We start from the raw sequence: 18,790 nt of genomic DNA, 5'->3' as shown, positions 1-18,790 counted from the left end.
TGCGCCTGGCACCTATCTAGTTTTGAACACTGAACACAAAGGCTAACATTTGGGGGGGGGGAGCTCTGATAGGCTGCATGCTCTGTTAGTCCTCTGAAAAAGTCACAAAGCAGTGAATAAATGCTCCTGGCACAGAATGGGCATAGTAGCGATGGCCTGCTTTAGAAAATCTTTGTATCAGTACAATGTGCAACTGATATTATCTGGAGCACTCCTGTTAGCCGAGGGCTGCTTCTCTCCACATCCCCCATTACAGCTATATTCCTCTCTGGCCACAGTGTCTGGAATTTAATGTGATTAGACAAACAAGCGTATAAGCAGCAGCTCAGTTAAGAGGAACACCTAAGCTCCGTTACCCATGACCTTTGTTCCTTCAGCTTGCTCTTTAAGGTTTACACCTGCTTGGCACATTCTGAAAATGTGTTAATATAACATGCCAGCATGGATGGAGTCCAAGGAGAAAGCTAAGCAAACCAGGCACCAGGCGCCCACATGGAATATTTTGAGTGTCGCTCTGCACATGTTTCCTGGATGCCAACTTGAATAAAATATGAGGGGGGTGGCCAGGTAATCCCCACATAATCAATCACACAATGCAACCAACGCACACACCATTTGAGTGGCAACGCCCATTAACCTTTGGAGGGCCCTCAAGTAGTTTATGGGGGGGGGGCACGAAGTCCTCTGAGTCCCACTATGTGGCTCACTTTCAGCCCAGCATGCACAAGACCGCAAACCCTGGAAGTGTTTGTGAAAGCCCAAAGCTGCAACAGGTCTGGGCTACTACTAGTAGACCTCAGGTCTTCATTCACCATATCCAAAAGTGTGCCTAGACCAGTGGCTTTCAACCGGTGTGCTGTGGCACCCTGGGGTGCCTTGAATGATGGCCAGGGGTGCCACGGGCAACTCTGGCCTCTGTCCCTCTTTCTTTCTTTCCTTCCTTCCCTCCTCCGATGCCTTCTCAAGTCTCCCGAAGGCTTGCACAGCTGTTTGTTGCAGCATCCCTGGCCATAAGCTCTGGCAGGCACCTCTCTTTGGGGCAGGGCTGGGGGGGGGGTGCAGCTCGGAAACTAGGGGCGGCAGCAGCAGGCCAGAGGACTCCCAAGGGAAGGGGAAAGGAGGCTGAGGGAACACTCCACAAAAGAAGGGTGTTTGAAAAAGGGTGAGAGTCTGCTAGTTCTGCAGGCAAGGGTTGGCATAACTGGGTTCCTGAGCCCCACAGGGATGCTGCAGAAAGAAAGTTGGTCAAGGGAGCCGGTTGGAAACCTCTGGCGTGGGCTACTGTCGCAACAACAACAGGGACTCGCGAGGCGGGTGGTTGTTGTTTTAAGCAAAGCACCTCAAAGGAAAACTTCGCCATGCCAGTAAGCTAGTGATTCCCACGCCTCCAGCTCCACTCCCATCCTCGAAAACATGCGAAAACTTATGCAACTCGGGCCCTTAATCTCCCCGAGTAATCTCGAGGGAGAGCATATAAATCCAAAGGTCGAAGCCTGGCCTCACGTGAACGAACGGCAGCGGCAAAGGAAAACGGGAAGGGAAGCCAAAACTTCGGCCGCTGCTGCCAATGTGATGCCCGCCGACTAGCTTCCCCGTTCGGCTTCCCGCGGCGGCGAAGGAGGAGCCGCTGCCGGTTCCCCCGCCGCGCGCGCCATGAAGGTCTCTTCGCTCTTCCTCTTCCACGGCCTCGCTCTCGCCTGGTACGTGTTCCTCGTCGCCTTCATCAGCAAGATAGGGACGGGACCTGGCGAGAAGAAGCCGGACAACATCGTCGCCTACGGCGGGCCGTGGAAGTTCCTGACCGTCCTCAACCTGGTAAGCGGCGCGCGCGGAGGCCGAGCCAGGCCTTCCCCTCTCGCCTCGGTCTGAGGGGAAAGAGGGGGCGGGTGCTTTCGCTTCCCGCCATCGGCGCTTCAGGAGACCGGCGGCGGTCCAAGGGCAGCTTGCGCCTGCGGAGGGGGTGGGAATCCCCACGAGGAGGGTCACGGGGGTCCCCACGGCCACGACCCCCCCCGACCTGGGCTAGAGTTATACGTTTCACTAGCCTGAAGCCCCTTAGCCATCCATTGAAACTAGGGGGCGGGGGGAGAGGGGCGGGTTTGAAATACGTACAGCGTGGGTTGGGGTTGCCACCTGTATAATATACAGGATCGTCCCGCATTTCCAAGTGAAATGTTATGTCCTGTATTTGTTACAGTTTTGACCTGTATTTCAGGTTTGGTCTTCTCTCTCTCTCTCTCTCTCTCTCTCTCTCTGCCAAGTTGGGGGGTTCCTCTACAAATGCATGCATTTGAAACTCTGTGTGAAAGGTCACTGTTTTTAAACTCTGTGCAGCAAAGCAGAGGCAGATTTGCAATTTCATTGTGTGGGGGGTGTGGGTACGGTTGTGCACGTGTGCATGCCTGGGTGACAAATTCCAGAGGGGCCGTCCTGTTAGGCTGCAATAGATTGCAATGGGTTGCTCAGAAGTCACTTCAGCACCAGATGGGGGGGACGCCTACCCCCCCTGCCCTGCCGTGTATTTTGCCAGAGCAAAGGTGGCAACCCTAGCAGGAAATAATAGAATTGTAGAGTTGGAAGAGATCCCCAGAGTCATCTAGTCCAAACCCTTGTAATGTAGGAATCACAACTGAAGCATCTTGTGATGGATGGCCATCCAACCTCTGCTTAAAAACCTCCAAGGAAGGAGAGGGGATCTGTTCCACTGTGGAACAGCTTTTACTGTCAGAAAGTTCTTCCTGCTGTTTAGTTGGAATCTCCTTTCCTGTAACTTGAATCCATCGGTTTGGGTCCTGGCCTCTGGAGCAGGAGAAAACAACAAGCTTGCTCTATTTTGCATGCGACAGCCATGTTGGTTACAGCATGGTGCTGGTAATGCCAAGGTTGCAGGTTTGATCCCCGTAGGGCAGTGATTTTCAACCAGTGTGCCGTGGCACCCTGGGGTGCATGGAAATGGTGGTCAGGGGTTGTTGCGAGCAACACTGGCCTCTGTCCCTCTTTCCGTTCCTCCCTCCTCCGATGCCCTCTTGCGTCTCTGCCTCCCAAAGGCTTGCATAGCTGTTTGTTTCAACAGCCCTGGCTACAAGCTCCCCAGGCAAATGGTGTCTCTGGGGCTGGCCAGGGGGTGCTACCTGCACAGCAGGGGGTGGACTAGATGATCCTCGGGGTCTCTTCCAACTCTACGATTCTATGTGGGCAGGGAAACAGAACGCTTTTCCTGCCTGTGGTTTCCCACCAAAAAGACTTTTTAAAAGCCACCCCAGTACCTTGCACGAGTTAATTCCAGTGTCAAGAGACCATGGGGGGGGGGATAGCTTTTACTAAGCTGTGGATAGTGTGTAATAGTAGTAGTTGTGCAGGAGATGTGTTGAATCTTCCACCCCATGCTGCAGTTTAAATTATACACACCCTCCATAATTTCCTAGGGATTCAGAAGCGCACTCAGCTGGGTCTCTCTCTCTCCATGGGTCTTTGGCCATCAGGTCTAATTTGCTCCTAAAATCTGTGTTAACTGCTTTTGCTTATGTTCATCCCTTGCTGTGCATGTGCCTCTCCTTTTCCTGGGCAGTGGTCTGGGATGGTGTCATCATGTGGAGGGCTATAGATTTTCCTCCTCCCCAAGTAAAGTTTCAGAGGGACCACTGTGTTAGTCTGTTGGAGCAGGAACAAGACTGTCTTGTGGCACCTTAACAGGTCAACACTGAAAAAGCAGATTGCTTTCTGTGAAAGCAAATGCCAGAATAAAGCTCTTAGTCTTTCAAGTATCACAAGACTCATTGTTGCGGATTAAAAAACAACAACACTGAAACGCAATGTGTGATATGGTAGGGAGTCCAAAATCTGCTGTTCAAAGGCGGGGGAGATGCAAACTCCAAGACACAGGCATACCTAAGGCAGCTCTTTGTGCCTTGGCTCTTTTTCTGCTGTTGGATTGATCATAAAGTTAGGAAGTCTCTGCTAATGTATACCCTACGCTACTATTTTTCTGCAGTTGAACACTTTGCAATTGACGACTTTTTTTTACTTTTTCTTACATGCATAAACCATTAAGCCAGATTTGTGACTTAAGCTAAGAGGACAAAAACATATTGCACCCCTTCATGCAGCCCGTGTAGTTTGTTAAGGGTGTTAGGAGTTGTAGCTCTGTGAGGGGTAAACTACAGTTCCCAGCTTTTTTAAGGAAGGCATGTACTTTAAATATATGGTGTGGATGTGACTGTCAGTGGAGGCCTACCCATTGGAACACCTTACTTTATGCTCCGGAACACGAGTGGCGTAAAGACTAAACTTGTCCTCTCTGAAATTTCACGTATAATGTTGTTCCTTCATTTATTTATATTGCAGTCTCTCAGTGTAACTTAGAATATTTTATTTCCTTTGTGACCTCTGCTAAGGCGGCGTACACATCACCAGCTTACAACACAGTTGGCCATTTCCCCCCTCAATTCCTATTGAAGCTGGTTTGGCGAACAGCACATCAAAATGCAGTATTTTCTAAGAAATGACAGGAAGGAGCTGGATTGTGACTAACATTGTGTGTACACCACTTTTCAAACCAGAAGTGGGATCACACTGGATGCAGAGTAAATGACAGTGTGTACACAACTTTAGAGTCTGTCTATAGCTGTACTGCTACCTTGCAGATAAGCTATAATCCTTAGAGGTGATTTTTTTAAAAAAAATTAGTGGATCTTTGCACATTTGCAGATCATTGCTAAGAAAGCTACTTAGTTCTCATAAAACGTTATATAAGTCTATTAAACAATACAATGTTAAAGTTTACCACCCAAACTAATTTATTAAAACACTCTCAGTAAATAAGATAGATATAGCTAGTGGCGTTTTCCACAGTGCTGATTCATGGTTCACCCTGAAAACTGCCTTCTTAAGAGTTCATTGAGGTGTGTACAATTAAAAATGGATGAAGATCTTCTCATTAGCTGTAATTAATTTAGGTTCTGCAGGCTGTTTACTTCGGGATCTCCTTGCTGATTGACGCGCTGGTACTAATGAAGCAACTGCGACTTGCTAAGTCCATGTTCCCCTTCAGAGACTTGATCTTTGGCAGCCTGGCCTTTCCTACTTCCATGGTGAGTTTCAAATACACATAATCATCATTATTATGCCACTATTAGAAGACAAGCACTAGTTACTTTGGAAGGATTGTTCTGCGCCAACGATGCTTTGAGTAATGATAACTCATGAATGATAATACATTATTACCAAAGAGAATTCATTAAAGGTAGTTCATTATTACTATTATTTTATTGATACTGTAATAGTAGCAGTATATATAAACAGCATATATAATTGCCTGAACGACACTTGGTGTGTTATAGAATACAACTGCTTCATGTTTTCAAAAACCAAGCAAGGCAACTGAAACAAAGAAAGAGGGTTTGATTCCTGACATCTCCAGGTAGAGCAGACAAAGGCCCCATCTGAAATTCTGGAGAGCTGTTGCAGATCATTGCAGACAATATCAACCTAGATGCACTCTGTATCTCTATATCTAACTTCCTATTTTCTCAATGAATATTACCTGCTGTCTTATCAGGGAGTGGGTGGTGCTGTGATCTAAACCACTGACCCTCTTGGGCTTGCTGATCGGAAGGTCAGTGGTTCAAATCCTTGCGACAGGGTGAGCTCCTGTTGCTCTATCCCAGCTTATGCCAACTTAGCAGTTTGAAAGCATACCAGTGCAATTAGATAAATAGGTACCGCCATGGCAAGAAGGTAAATCGCATTTCCGTGCACTCTGGCTTCCATCACGGTGTTCCGTTGCACCAGAAGCGGTTTAGCCGTTCTGGCCACATAATCTGGAAATCAGTTTGTGGACAAATGCCGCCTGAAGCGAGATGAGCGCCACAACCCATAGTCACCTTTGACTGGATTTAACCATCCAGGGACCCCTTTTTACCTTTTTTTATCTGCCGACTTCCAAAACCCAGATAAGCACCTTAAGGGCCATTTAGCATCTTACAACATGCAACAGAAGGGATATGTGTGGGTGTATTTATACTCACACTTCTGTTTTCTGCTGCATATTGCCAAAATATGCCTGAACTGAACCTCAGCCTCACTTGAAGCGTTCCATGTTTAGTATGAAAAAATAATTCATGTGTAGCTATGTAGTAGAGTAAGCATCAGACACTAATACTCCACTTTAAACCTGTGAAAACGCAAGCAAGGAAAGTCAGGTAAAATTGAGACAATTCCTTTTGGCGAAAAATGAGCAGAGTGTACTGTTTCCAAAGCCATTTTTTTCCACTCCCGTAGAGGGATCACCAGGTGTGAGGGATCACTAAGTGTAGAGAGGGACTTGCTTCTGTTTATAAACAATGCTTACTATTTTTAGTAGGAGAACATCCTTTCTCAGCTCCTGTGTCCCTGGTTTGCTCTAATGTGGACTCACACTCAGCAGAGAAAACAAGGCCAAGAAAACACAACTGATGCTGTAATTATTTTTCTTGTGTTGAAATGCACCCATTGAGAAAGATTTCCCAATAGCTAATATTCACTTTTTCGGCTTAAAGCCTGTTCTTAATGAATGAGGGCGATGTTTGTCGTTAAGCCGCTTGGAGAAGCAGAAGGTAGATCTGATCATCATCAAAGACAGAGACTGTCCTACTGTTAGGCAAAGTGAGGCGACTGCCACAGGCAGCAGTTACAGTGGGACGGAGGCAGCAGCAACAGCCCCCTGGCTTTCCCTCCTACCCGCCTCCCTTCTGTCATTCTCCTCTGTGGAAAGACGGGCTTGGGTATGCTATACAGACTATCTTGGCCCTTCCAAACTAACCTGCTGCCTAGTAAAGGACACTATTCCGTCACCAGTGTTGAAATAAGTTTAATTGTCTTCTGTGCATAGAACAGAGATGGGGGAAATCTTGTCCTTCACCTTATGCAGCAAAAAAGCTCAGGCCATTTCTGATAGAAGGGCTGAAATCACAGTTCTCTTTCTCCCCATCTGGTTATTGTTCATACTATAAAGACCTTACTGGCTTTCTCACCCAGTGGAAGGGCCCGTTGCTTGGCAATGGTGTCCATGCTTTGCATCCTTGGCGTCTTCAGTATAAAACAGATCCCAGACAGACCAGCTGAAAAAGTGCCACTGTATATGAGGTCTGAATAGTTTTCACTGGGCTTTGTGGATTTTTAGCCCAGAAAGCAGCTCCTGGTGGTCTTCACGGCTCTCCCTCTTTCCCTGCTCATGCCAGTCTTTGCCAAAGATAACAGTTGAAGAACATGGCTTTCCCTAAAGAATCCTGGGAAATTGTAGCTCTGGGAAGGGTATACTACAGCTCTCCTACTTTAAATGCATGTTGCGGAGGTGAGAGAAAAGTAACAAAATTCTTCCCAAATCGAACATTGCGAAGGAGAGAGCATCCCTAGGAAAAGTAATTAGACAACTGCTTGCATAGGTGTTTTTTTAATGGCTAGTGTGCTTTTAATCATACAGCACTCTTTGTACCCAAACAGAAGGCAATCAATATGATTTTATAAATGCATAATTATTATTAGTTGTAATAAAAAAATTCCTTCTAGTAGCACCTTAAAGACCAACTAAGTTAGTTCTTGGTATGAGCTTTCATGTGCATGCACACTTCTTCAGATACATGCACACGAAAGCTTCAGTGCATGCACACGAAAGCTCATACCAAGAACTAACTTAGTTGGTCTTTAAGGTGCTACTAGAAGGAATTTTTTTATTTTGACTATGGCAGACCAACACGGCTACCTATCTGTAACTATTATTAGTTGTAGTATAAGTAAACATAATCTGAGCACAGTTCTTGTATTTGCTCTGAATTTCAGGACTTTGGAGAACACTGACGTTTTCAGGAAGCCTGTCAGTCTAGTGCTGTATATGTGTTAACTGGCTTTGATTACCCAGTGTAGGAAGAGTAACCCTCTGGACTGCTCAGGGGCACTTGATATGGCCAGCAGGCAGAAACCCCTCTCCGCCCTCACACATTCACTGAACATGTGGAGAAAGTCATATGAAGATTCATGTTGTCCTTTTTTTTTTTTGCTACACATGGATTCTTTTGGGCCCAGAAGAGGGAGGAATGTGGTAGGGGAGTAACAGGGTGGCGAGGGCTTATGCACACTCTGCCAATGTGCGCGGGGGCCAGGAACAGAACCCCCTCACAAAATGGTTGCTGCCTGTACATCACATTTTCCAGGACTAAAGGCTTATGTAGGTTCTGTGGCCCAGAGCTGGTTACAGCACTAAATGATTTCTAAAATAATAAAATACATACTGCTGTGATACTGTTTGAAACCTTGCATAAGTGAATCCCAGCCCGTCATTTCACAACTCATTATTCTGGAGTGCTGTGACAGGAAGAAGCTTGCCACAGTACTCTATCTGATAGAAATGGAAAGTACTTTGTTAGATGCTTGTGTTAGATAAACTCATCACCTTTTTCTTTTAATACTCTGTTTCAGACAGTGTTTATGTTATTTTGGGCACTATACCTTTATGATCGGGAGCTTGTTTATCCCACGAGCCTTGATACCCTCCTTCCTTTATGGCTGAATCATGCTATGGTGAGTAAAATGTAAAGCAACAACAGCAAAATGGAACAAAGGCAATTTGCAATAAATATTCAAACATTGCATGATGGATGCAAGGGAAAGCAGACATGATCCAGCCAATTATGCACTTTTAATTCCTACTGATCTCGGTGGGAGAGTCAATATATACTTAATCTCTCTCATCAAATTTAATAAGATGTGCTTACGGTAACTTTGGCAGGAACATGCCCAGATTCTGCAAATTTTTATTTGTAGCTTCCTTGCTTTCTCTTTAAGCCGAGACGGGCAATGAGTGGGCATGTGAATTGCTAAAGAAAGCCTTAAAGCATAGGGGAAAATATCAGTGAATTGTTGCTTGCCAAGTGTAAGTCAATTGAAAGATGTGAAGTCATTAAACGGGGTGGCAGGATGGGGTGGGGAGAGAGAGACACTTTCTAGGTTACTGCAGTGCATATAAAAGAATGAGAGTGCTGTTGCTGTAAACAGAGTGTTATACAATGCAGAATGTCTAGGAATACAAATGAATGTTTGGTGGTTTTTAGAACAGAGTAAAAGAATCCATAAAGGTATGTAGCAGGAGCTCTCCAGTCGAGCAGCAAATGTGAGTAGAAACAACAAGCAGCAGTGCAAAAATGATGGCTGGCTGACTCCTGCATCTTACATTTTAAATGTCATTTTTAGCCAAAAACAGAAATGAAAGGAAATGGGGGGGGGATCTTTACTGCTCTGGGCAAAGATGCTACCAGTAAAATAGAAGCTGTGGGTGTGTGCAGAATTCACGACATGTCCTCTTGGGAATAGGTGGGTGAAAAAGTTCAGTATGAATCCTAAGGGCCTAAATGAATGAAATAACCTTCATATTCAAGACGCTCAAGCTTGATTCTATCAACCTTCCGTAGTGAATGAGGCTACTGGCTCTTACTCAGGACAGTGCTACGAAAAGATCAATATTCCTTGCAGTGACAACCCAAATTCTGCCTTTATCGTCTGTACAAATGAGTTTGTTTGCATCACTCGCTCCTCTGGAATGCTAGTCATGTGGAAGAAGGGCAATGAGTCATAAGAACCAAAACAAATGAAACAGCAATCATATCCAAGACTCAGCCTGAATTCCCTACTCAGTGCCATTATAGGCTACTAACATAGATGGGTGCTACATAAAGACCCATTTTTATGATCTGACCTCTTGACACCCTATAATGTTAGTTTTCTCTAACATTATCCTCACACCAGCAGAGTATGGCACGGTGGGACTGAGCCACTTCCATTGGCACATGTGGAAAATCGGTGCAGGATAGCAGCCACAAGCCTTATGAACCGGTTTAAACAAACAAAACAAAAAAAAGACATAGCTTAAATCTTTTATGTTTCCGAGAAGTTAGAATGAGCCCATTTTTCAGAAGTGATGTGACACTCGCTCAATGGGCAAATCATTCTGCATGAATTATTCAACCTAGGCATGGAGCTAAATGATGGATCCCTTCAGCTAACATTTGTTCTTTCTGTGTTTCCTAAGAAAACCAGAAATTTCTAAGTGGTTCAATTTCCTTTATGAACAAATCTGTGAAGTTTTGAAGGAGGCAGAAGAGTTGAGAAGAGCTGAGCACCATCACATTGCCCCAAACTTGCCTTACTAGATAACCGCCATGTGCCAGTACAGGGAGAAGGAAGGCAAAACATATCCCCACGTATGCTGGAACTTGATTCAACAGAACTTGTTCACATCTGTGGATAATCAGTAATATTTGTATGGGGAGGGTTGGGGCAGGGAAAACCTTCAACCTACTGTGATCCTGTCCTTTACTTGCTAACTGTTTACCTACTTCATCTGTAAGAAAAGGAAGTTTCATACCTACCAACACCACCCACCATGCATATCCAGGGATGGGACCAGGCCTCCTCCTGATGCAACATTTGCGTGCCAGAGCCCCATCCCAACAGACATGGGGCGGGCGGGCTGTAGAGGCCTCAGCCCCATAGTGCCCCCTAGGGAATGTTGCATGTATTGTAGAATGCCCTGACTGTGAGCGATGATGGTATGGCTCATCAAACCTGGCCAACACTCCATATTAACTGACTGTGTGCCACTTCCCAGAATCCTTTGCAGCATTCAGGCGTTCTATAGCAGACCTGCAGATACACCACTAGTACAGGCAATTGTGTCTGGAAAGCATTCTCTAAGGGTTGGACATTTGGAACCACTGCCTCAGACAAATGTAGATTCCCCCAAGAAAACATTTTCCATTCAATATTTATATATACAGTGGTACCTTGGGTTACAGACGCTTCAGGTTACAGACTTTGCTAACCCAGAAATAGTACCTCGGGTTAAGAACTTTGCTTCAAAACAAAACAGAAATCGCACGGCGGCGGCAGGAGGCCCCATTAGCTAAAGTGGTGTCTCAGGTTAAGAACAGTTTCAGGTTAAGAATGGACCTTCTAAAAAAAAAAAAAAGAATGGACCTCCAGAACGAAATAAGTTTTTAACCTGAGGTACCACTGTAAACTGAAACTGCTAGCATCATATTATGCCATATCAGTAAGGGTGGCAAATTAATATGCTTTCTCCTCAGAAAGCAAAGCATTTAATTAATTTGTATCAGTAAATAAATCAAAACAAAGTACTACAGAACTCAAAGTAAAAAAAAACTTTCATAAGCAGTCGGAACGTAATACAGTATTTTAAGCAACCCATTCATTAACAGCAAAATCATTACATACAGCTTTTGTTCAAATTAGTGGGTTTGGGGTTTGGTTTGGTTTTTTAGAGTGAGGGAGGGGGAGGACTGAGAAATAATGCCTTTTCTCCCCTCTCTGTGATAATTGTTTTCCTTTTTCAGTTTCACTTGTTACAAGTGAAGCTGAAAAGAAAACTGTTAATGGAAAATACAAGAATGAGTCACTGTTTCCAGCCATTTTTGCCAACCCTTGGAGATTGGTGTCAATCCAGGCCTAATTATTAAGACTTGCTTTTTAAACAGGTTTTTTAAATTATTTGCTTAAAGAACAAAGCTTGCATTTATTTGAATGAATGCTAGATTAAACAATACATTATAGTGGCAATGAAGTTTAATTGCCTTTAATGACTCATGGTGTATGGTGTGACTAGAGTCATATTAAAAATTGCTATGAGTAGGGACCACTTTGCCTGAGAAAAAAACAAAATGCATTTAAAGGGCTTTCAACTAGTTTTAAGTTGCAGTATATGGTCCATTACTAATGCCATTGCAGCAGTCAGCTTTCCATTGTCTAGTAAAAAGAATTCATTTAGAGAGCTAATTGAAAGCCAGTGGCAAATGGAAAGCTTTGCAATAACTAGTCAATCATGCAGTACTTCTGTGTTTTGCAATAACAGGCAAAACATACAAAGGTTCTAGAAATAGTACAATCGCCAGAGCCAAGTGAACCTAAAAATATAGAGCACGCACTATGGAATGACAGGATATTATTATTATTAAAATGCACCATCTATCTATATCTGTACAGTGGTTCCTTGGTTCTCAAACTTAATCCGTTCTGGAAGTCTGTTCCAAAACCAAAGCATTCCAAAACTAAGGTGTGCTTTCCCATAGAAAGTAATGCAAAACGGATTAATCTGTTCCAGACTTTTAAAAACAACCCCTAAAACAGGAATTTAACATGAATTTTACTATCTAACGAGAGCATTGATCCATAAAATGAAAGCAATAATCATTTTACTGTACTATAAAATAAATAAGACAGTCCTGTAGATGATAAAAAAAATTAAAAATAATTCTTACTATACCGACAATAGTCATTGTTTGGATGGGGGGCTTTTATCCATTTCCGCAGTCACACAATCACACAGTCCCAAAAACAAATTAACTGAAAAAGCCTCAAAATCAAAAACGCAAAATAAATAGCAAAAACAAAAGTGCCAAACTTAATATGTTCCGGAAGTCTGTCTGACTTCCGAAATGTTTGAAAACCAAGGCGCAGGTTCTGATTGGTGCAGACGCCCTGGAAAAAATAGCTGACAGCTGCATCGGATGTTTGGCTTCTGAAAAACATTCAAACACCGGAACACACACTTCCGGGTTTTTGGCATTTAGGAACCAAGGCTTTTGAAAACCAAGGTACCACTGTATAAGCTAGTTCCCTAGCCTCTACTATTGGATCATGGTGACCTTGAGGCGTACCTTCCTGTTTTCTAGGGGAAGTTACATATGAAGTTGCCTCTAGCTCAGCATTGTTCCATGGGTAGCCAGTGTGATGCCTTCCAAATATTGGACTTCACCTCCCATCAGCTTCAGCCAGTATGGTCAATGGTCAGGGTTGATGGGAGTTGTAGTCCAGCAACATGTGCCAGGCACCACATTGGTTACCCCTGGTCTACACTAACTGATGGATCTTCAGGGTTTCAGAAGTGTTTCAGCCCTACCTAGAGAAGCTGGGGTTTGAACTTGGGACCTTGTGCATGCAAATCACATGTTCTACCACTGAGCAACGGCCCTTATTCCTTGTACGTTCTGAAAAGGTGAGAGCAAGATACGGCTATAGCAGCAGTGCACGCATTAAAACTCTCTACTGGTGCCTTACCCTAATAGTTCTGAGGCTGGGGTGTGGATGTGTTAGCTATTCCCCGTCCCTTCCACCTACTGTTACCAAGTTGGCAGCATTGCCAAGGAATGAAGGCACTCAGCACAGGGTATCCTGACTGTCAAAAGCAAGGGTGGTGCAAAAGTCGAGGTTAGACCAGGAGAAAGGGTTTCTCCTTTCCTTGATGCTATGGGACACAGCCTCTGATATCAGGAATTCCTCTGGGAAAGAGCAGAGGTGCTAAAATCCAGGCATCTGCCAGCTTCATGAACCCCATCTCCTTACTTCCTGAAAAAGACAGGCACGGTAGTATAGAGGACAAAGCAACTCTCTAAAGCAGGATTTCTCAGACTTGGGTCTCCAGCTGTTTTTGGACCAACTCCCATCATCCCTAGCTAGCAGGACCAGTGGTCAGGGATGGTGTGGATTGTAGTACAAAAGCAGCTGGAGACCCAAGTTTGGGACACACTGCTCTAAAGGAAGGGATATCCCTTAAAATAAGGCATCGAGAATCAATAGCAGAGTTTTTGTTTTAATCCTCTGGTTGAAAGAACAAAAAGCCCATTGTCTTTGCCCCAGAACGTTACCACATAGAACATTCAGCCAACAGCCAATCAGGACATTGGCTGAAAGACTTGCGTTAGAAAGGCCAGGCCAAAGCTCTGTACACCTTATTGTAAGCAATGGTGAGTTTCATAAATTCAACACAAGTACAATTTTGTGTGACACACTGTATTTTCTTCCCAGCACACTATTATATTACCGTTGTCCCTGATGGACCTCTTGATTACCCCACATCGTTCTCCATCAAAGGGAAAAGGGATCAGCGTATTAGCAATTGGGGGTGCTGCCTATGTCTGTTGGTAAGATCTTTGTTTTTTTAATGAAGAAAGTCTCTTTCACATGATGCTTTGGCATCCCTCTTTAACAGGCAGGAAGCCAAGAGGGAATGCCTTCTCTCACCTAGTTATTACATGCAGCCACAAAGTCCTCTGTTGAAAAGACGGTCCTTGCTTAACCCCGCTGAAAGAAATCCCGACTATGCAGCTACAATAGACTCCTGATCAGACTTTAGAGAAGCTTTGGAACTGTTGAACAAGTGCATTATACAACCATACATTAGGCCTCATGAGGGGCCTTTTTAGCCTAATCAGATCCTAAAGTTAATGAGATTATTCATGCCGCTTATTGAAATTCCTTTCTCATGCACGAGTTTGCTTGCTGTGATTTGTGCTGTCTATTAGTTTGGCTGTTGTGAGCATGGGGCAAGGCCTCTTCGAGATTCCCCCAGAAAACTCACTTTTAAAAAGGTGTCCGTATTCCAGAAGGAATGGAACTTCTGGCCCATAGGTGAAGCTCATCCTAATGCAGTGTGGCAATGTGATCATGGTGGGGGGTTGAATGTTATCCTCTGAACCTGGATAGAAGGCCTTGAATATTCTTAGCCTCTGCTGGTGGTGCCCAAGCCCTCTGCCATTCAAGTCTGGTGTTGGATCCCAGACAAGAGTATTTAGGGGATGAACTACCTCCTCAGAACTACCTCTTTACCCCCCACCCCTTTACCTAAAATTTTACCATGTCAGATGACTTGCATTTATGTTTTTGCTGTTTTCTTTCACTAAATGGTGTTCCCACATAGAGATCTGCATAACAAAACATCTGGCTACCCCAGGCAGAAAAAAAGATCTTTTAGGCGTTTGTGTACCTGTGAATAAATGCAGGTGTGTTTAAAAAAACCCCCAAACCAATAATCTCACCCAAGCTATTGGCCCCTTAAAGTGTCTTCAAGGGCTAAAAGCAGCTGGGGCAGGGTAATGGCGGCAATTTTGGGAAAGAAACTAGAACACCTTCTGAGCTAGAACCCCATGACTGCATTTCTTCTTCTTCTTCAATGTACAGTTCGAGCAAGCCTTTTAAATGTTTGTCCTAGCTTGTACTTTGGCCCTTAGATGCCACATTCTTCCCAAGGAAACGGCAAGCCCAGCTGGGATGCTATGTTCTAACTTAAGATGTCCAAACTAAAATGCATTCTTTTCTAGGTTTCTGTGGATTTACTCGGTGACTGGGAAGTGGGTGTACCCTCTCTTTGAAAATCTAAGTGCACCCGGCATAGCTGCCTTTTTTGTGGGGAGCACTTTCGTCACTCTCTTTTGCTACAACACAGGAGAATTCCTCGTCCGCATGATTTGGGGTGAGTCCAGTCTTGTAAACAAATCCTCGAAAGTTACCATTTAAAAAAATTAGTTTGCACACGTTCTTCTCTTACACATTGGTGGCACATCGAAAGGTTAAAAAGGGAAGGGAGGAAAGAAAGAAAATAAATTCCCTTGGCTTCTCTCGGTTCCCTTCCTGGTCACTTGATTCTTATTCCTCACAGTTAAATCAGGGCTAGTAGAACTTGCACATTCACTTGCCAGGCCCTAGTTGTAATCCCCCCCCCCATGGGTGGTGGGTGGGTCCAGTGCTATAAATGATAAGAAGACATTGCACTGAGGCTAAAAGCAGAAGTGAACTAGCAAGCAAGGTTAGTAATAAGCAGAAAGCCTATAGTCACCATGCAAGCAGGTGCATATGTGAAAGGGCAAGTTCCGGTAATGACCATTTTCAGAGGGAGGCTATCCCTGGTCACGTGTTCCTGTATGCATGATAGAGATAAGATGCATGGAACAAACTTCAGTCTTTCGCATGGTCAGTAAATGTGCAAAATCACCCTAAAACTAGATTATTATGGGCCATGTGCCAGGGAGTTAATGGGACCCCCCCCCCAACCAACATGGGGGTGCTGAGGTAGATGGTCTGTCTCTCAGTTGTGGATCATATTGCCTGTTCATGGGGGAAGTGAGACCCCCCACACACACCTTGGTTAGCAGATAATCTTGCTGCAGAGCTTCTCTGAAAAGGGAGCAAAGGGCGCTGCCTCTTCCAGTCTCTTGTGTCTCACTGGCAACACTTTCTCCTGCAGCTCACTCTTACTTCTAGTTTGGCAGTGCAGAGAGTGGCTGTTAGCTCTGCTCAGGGGCCAGATTTTGCTCTGGGGCTGTCAGCTGCTGGCCCCGAAGTGAGTTCGCTTCTTTTTCCCCAGTATGGAACAAAATCAAGTTGTGTTTGGATTGTTATCGTGCATCTCACCAGTAAGCCATTTTTCTTCTTTTGCTTATGCCATTTCACAGGTGACTCCGTAGTAATACTTGACATTTACAAGAAGAAAAGCAAATGAAACTTGGATGATGCCAGAGCAAAACCTAGATGAATTAAGAATGAAGCCAGCGAAGTCAAGCAAGAAGATCTCTCCATGCGGAACCTTCTTGTATGCTTGTTCAACACTTTGTGTCTTCCAACGAATCTAGATTCTAAAAATAACTGGATTCTGGGGATGGATTTGAGGGTCTGCCTGGGCGGATCCCTTTCAGGATTCCAGAGGATTAATTTGATTCCAGAAAGCTTAAGATGGATCCCCAGGCACATCAAGCCACAGGTGTGTTGTATGCCCATTAAATAAGTGGTACATACCTTAGGACAGAATCTTCCAAGGCTGCTACAAACTGTCTGGAATGGATTGCGTCAGTCCTATCAATGAGCCTAAACTGCACTGGGAGAGGCACAAGCAGCTCCTGAGGCCTTGGACCTTCACACTTGTGTGTTACATTGTTATGGAAGTTGCAGTCATCACAATGCCGTGCAAATCTAGATGCCTGTTGCAGCTCTTCTGGTGGAGACTGGGCCCTTCTCCCCTCTCCTGCACAGAGAGAGAGATGGGGAAGAGCCTACTTTGAGAGGAGTGCTGCAGACATAGGAGGTTTTTGGCTTGTGAATGACTGCACCAATGTGATCAAGACCCTTGGAAACCCCTGCATAGGAAAGGCTAGACTCTAGGTCCTGGAAGACCTGATTCAGAGCCAATAAATTCAGACTGACAAGGGCTGCCTATCTTTAAATGAATCTTTTGTACTATATCATGAAGACTAACCTGATGGCATCATTTCAGATGATTAAGGAAAAGAATTTACAGTTGCAGATTAAAGAAATGCATAGCATCCGGTGCTCAAGCTCAATGCCATAGGATAAGTATTCATCCTTAATGATCTAAAGAGCGGATCTGCTAAGTGACCAGTAAAATCAGCATGGCTGCAGCTTGAAATCCGAGTTATTAATAGGCATTTACAAAAAACAGTAAAAAAAAGTTAATGAGATTCCTGACATTTACATGGTTTCCTCTTTTGAGTTTTAGATGTGGCACTCCTGAATCAAAATAATGTAATTATGTTTAACAGTGTGTTAACATGAGGGTTAACACAAATCTCTCTGCCACATTTTCCATTCCTTTACTAATCTCACTTGCTAGTTTATTTCTGTTATTAGCCTCAGCGTCTTATTAAGTCTTATAGAACTGGAGCAATTATTTGAAAAGGTTAATAAAATAAATAAATGAACATGACCCATCGTTTCCTTCAGTGGTCAGCATTCTCAAGCATAAAAGGCAGTGCCGTTATTTTAATGGTGTGGTGATTGTAGCTTTTTCTTTTTTGGATTAGCATAAATGGGCTTGTCATGGTTGTGCCCAGCAAACTGGGCACAACCGTGATCAGGGATGTAAAAAGGGGTACTTTAATGACCTGCAGTTTCTTTCCTGCCTTAGGAATGTGATACCCATCAGAATTTGGGAACAGGCACCTAAAGTCTGTGGCAGCTTTGAAAATGAGACAGACAGACGTAGAGACAGCTGAGGAAAATTTTTGCTAGCCTGGAAATTATGGGGAATACACTGTTGCTTCGGAAAATCTGGTGCAGAATCAGCAGTTTAGCTGTCTCTTTTCACAAGTCTGCTTGCTTTCATTAGGCTCTGCTGGTATAATTCCAAATAAACCAAATACGCCGTAAATATCCACTATGCTCTCTCTCCCCTCCAAAGGAAGTGAAACCATGAAGTGTTGCCCTGTATTTCTCACCTCTTAGGTAAGTGGAGAATACTTAACCATATTGATTTTGTTGTGTGTTTTCTCACCGTGTGACAGTAAATATGTAAAAATGCACACACGAACACCCACACCCACACCCTGGACCACAAATTGGCTAAAGTCACTGGGACAATTCAAAAAACATTCAGTATCTCTACTGCAGCAGAAAAGTAGGTGGATCTGAAAACATATTACAAGAGTTTCATCCAGTTCCACAGGATTTCACCAGGAGGGGACGGTCAACCAAAATAGCACAGAGATGCCATAATAACAATAACATCAACACTAATAAAAATAAAAAAATCAGAGAAGTACCAAGAAAGTCCAACCACCATTCAAGGGGTTCACATTGTGAATCAGGATATTCTTCAAGAAAAGCTATAGGGTGGGGGAGATCTAATTATAGACCACTAATATTATCTTCTTCTTTTAATCAGCCAAACAACAACTAAAGTTAGGATTCAGAATTTTTATCAGTTCTGCACTTCTTTACATTTATTTATAGCTGTATTCTCTCTGCCTAGGTGTGGAACCCCTGTATAAATTAGAAGTTTTTATTGAACAAATGCCCCCCCCCCAGCCCAGAGCTGGGCATGAATGCTTTCATGATACTTGACTGCTGCCTACAGTATGAAATCTGAGAATTTAAAAAACCACTCAGTAAATAAATTAAATTGAAAATGAACAACATAGAAACTTAGGAAGTTGCCTTATACTGAGCCAGAACACTGGCC

The 18,790-nt window shown here is 44.0% G+C and overlaps 2 protein-coding genes across 2 annotated transcripts in view; one reads left to right on the top strand and one right to left on the bottom strand.

Moving 5' to 3' along the window:
- TMEM170B (transmembrane protein 170B) overlaps positions 1–18,790 on the bottom strand; it is a 91,748-nt gene that overhangs the window by 37,719 nt on the left and 35,239 nt on the right. The window lies entirely within an intron of this gene.
- ADTRP (androgen dependent TFPI regulating protein) lies at positions 1,316–17,536 on the top strand. Its single transcript, XM_082234667.1, has 6 exons — positions 1,316–1,815; positions 4,956–5,090; positions 8,452–8,553; positions 13,849–13,964; positions 15,141–15,292; positions 16,272–17,536. Exons 1-6 carry the CDS (start codon positions 1,654–1,656, stop codon positions 16,316–16,318), a joined length of 714 nt encoding a protein of 237 aa, XP_082090793.1. The 5' UTR covers positions 1,316–1,653; the 3' UTR covers positions 16,319–17,536.

This window comes from Podarcis vaucheri, assembly GCF_965113315.1.
Source record: "Podarcis vaucheri genome assembly, chromosome: 8".
Lineage (NCBI taxonomy): Eukaryota > Metazoa > Chordata > Lepidosauria > Squamata > Lacertidae > Podarcis > Podarcis vaucheri.
The sequence above is the reverse complement of the archived record's forward strand: the minus strand, read 5'-3'. Positions and strand labels throughout refer to the sequence as shown.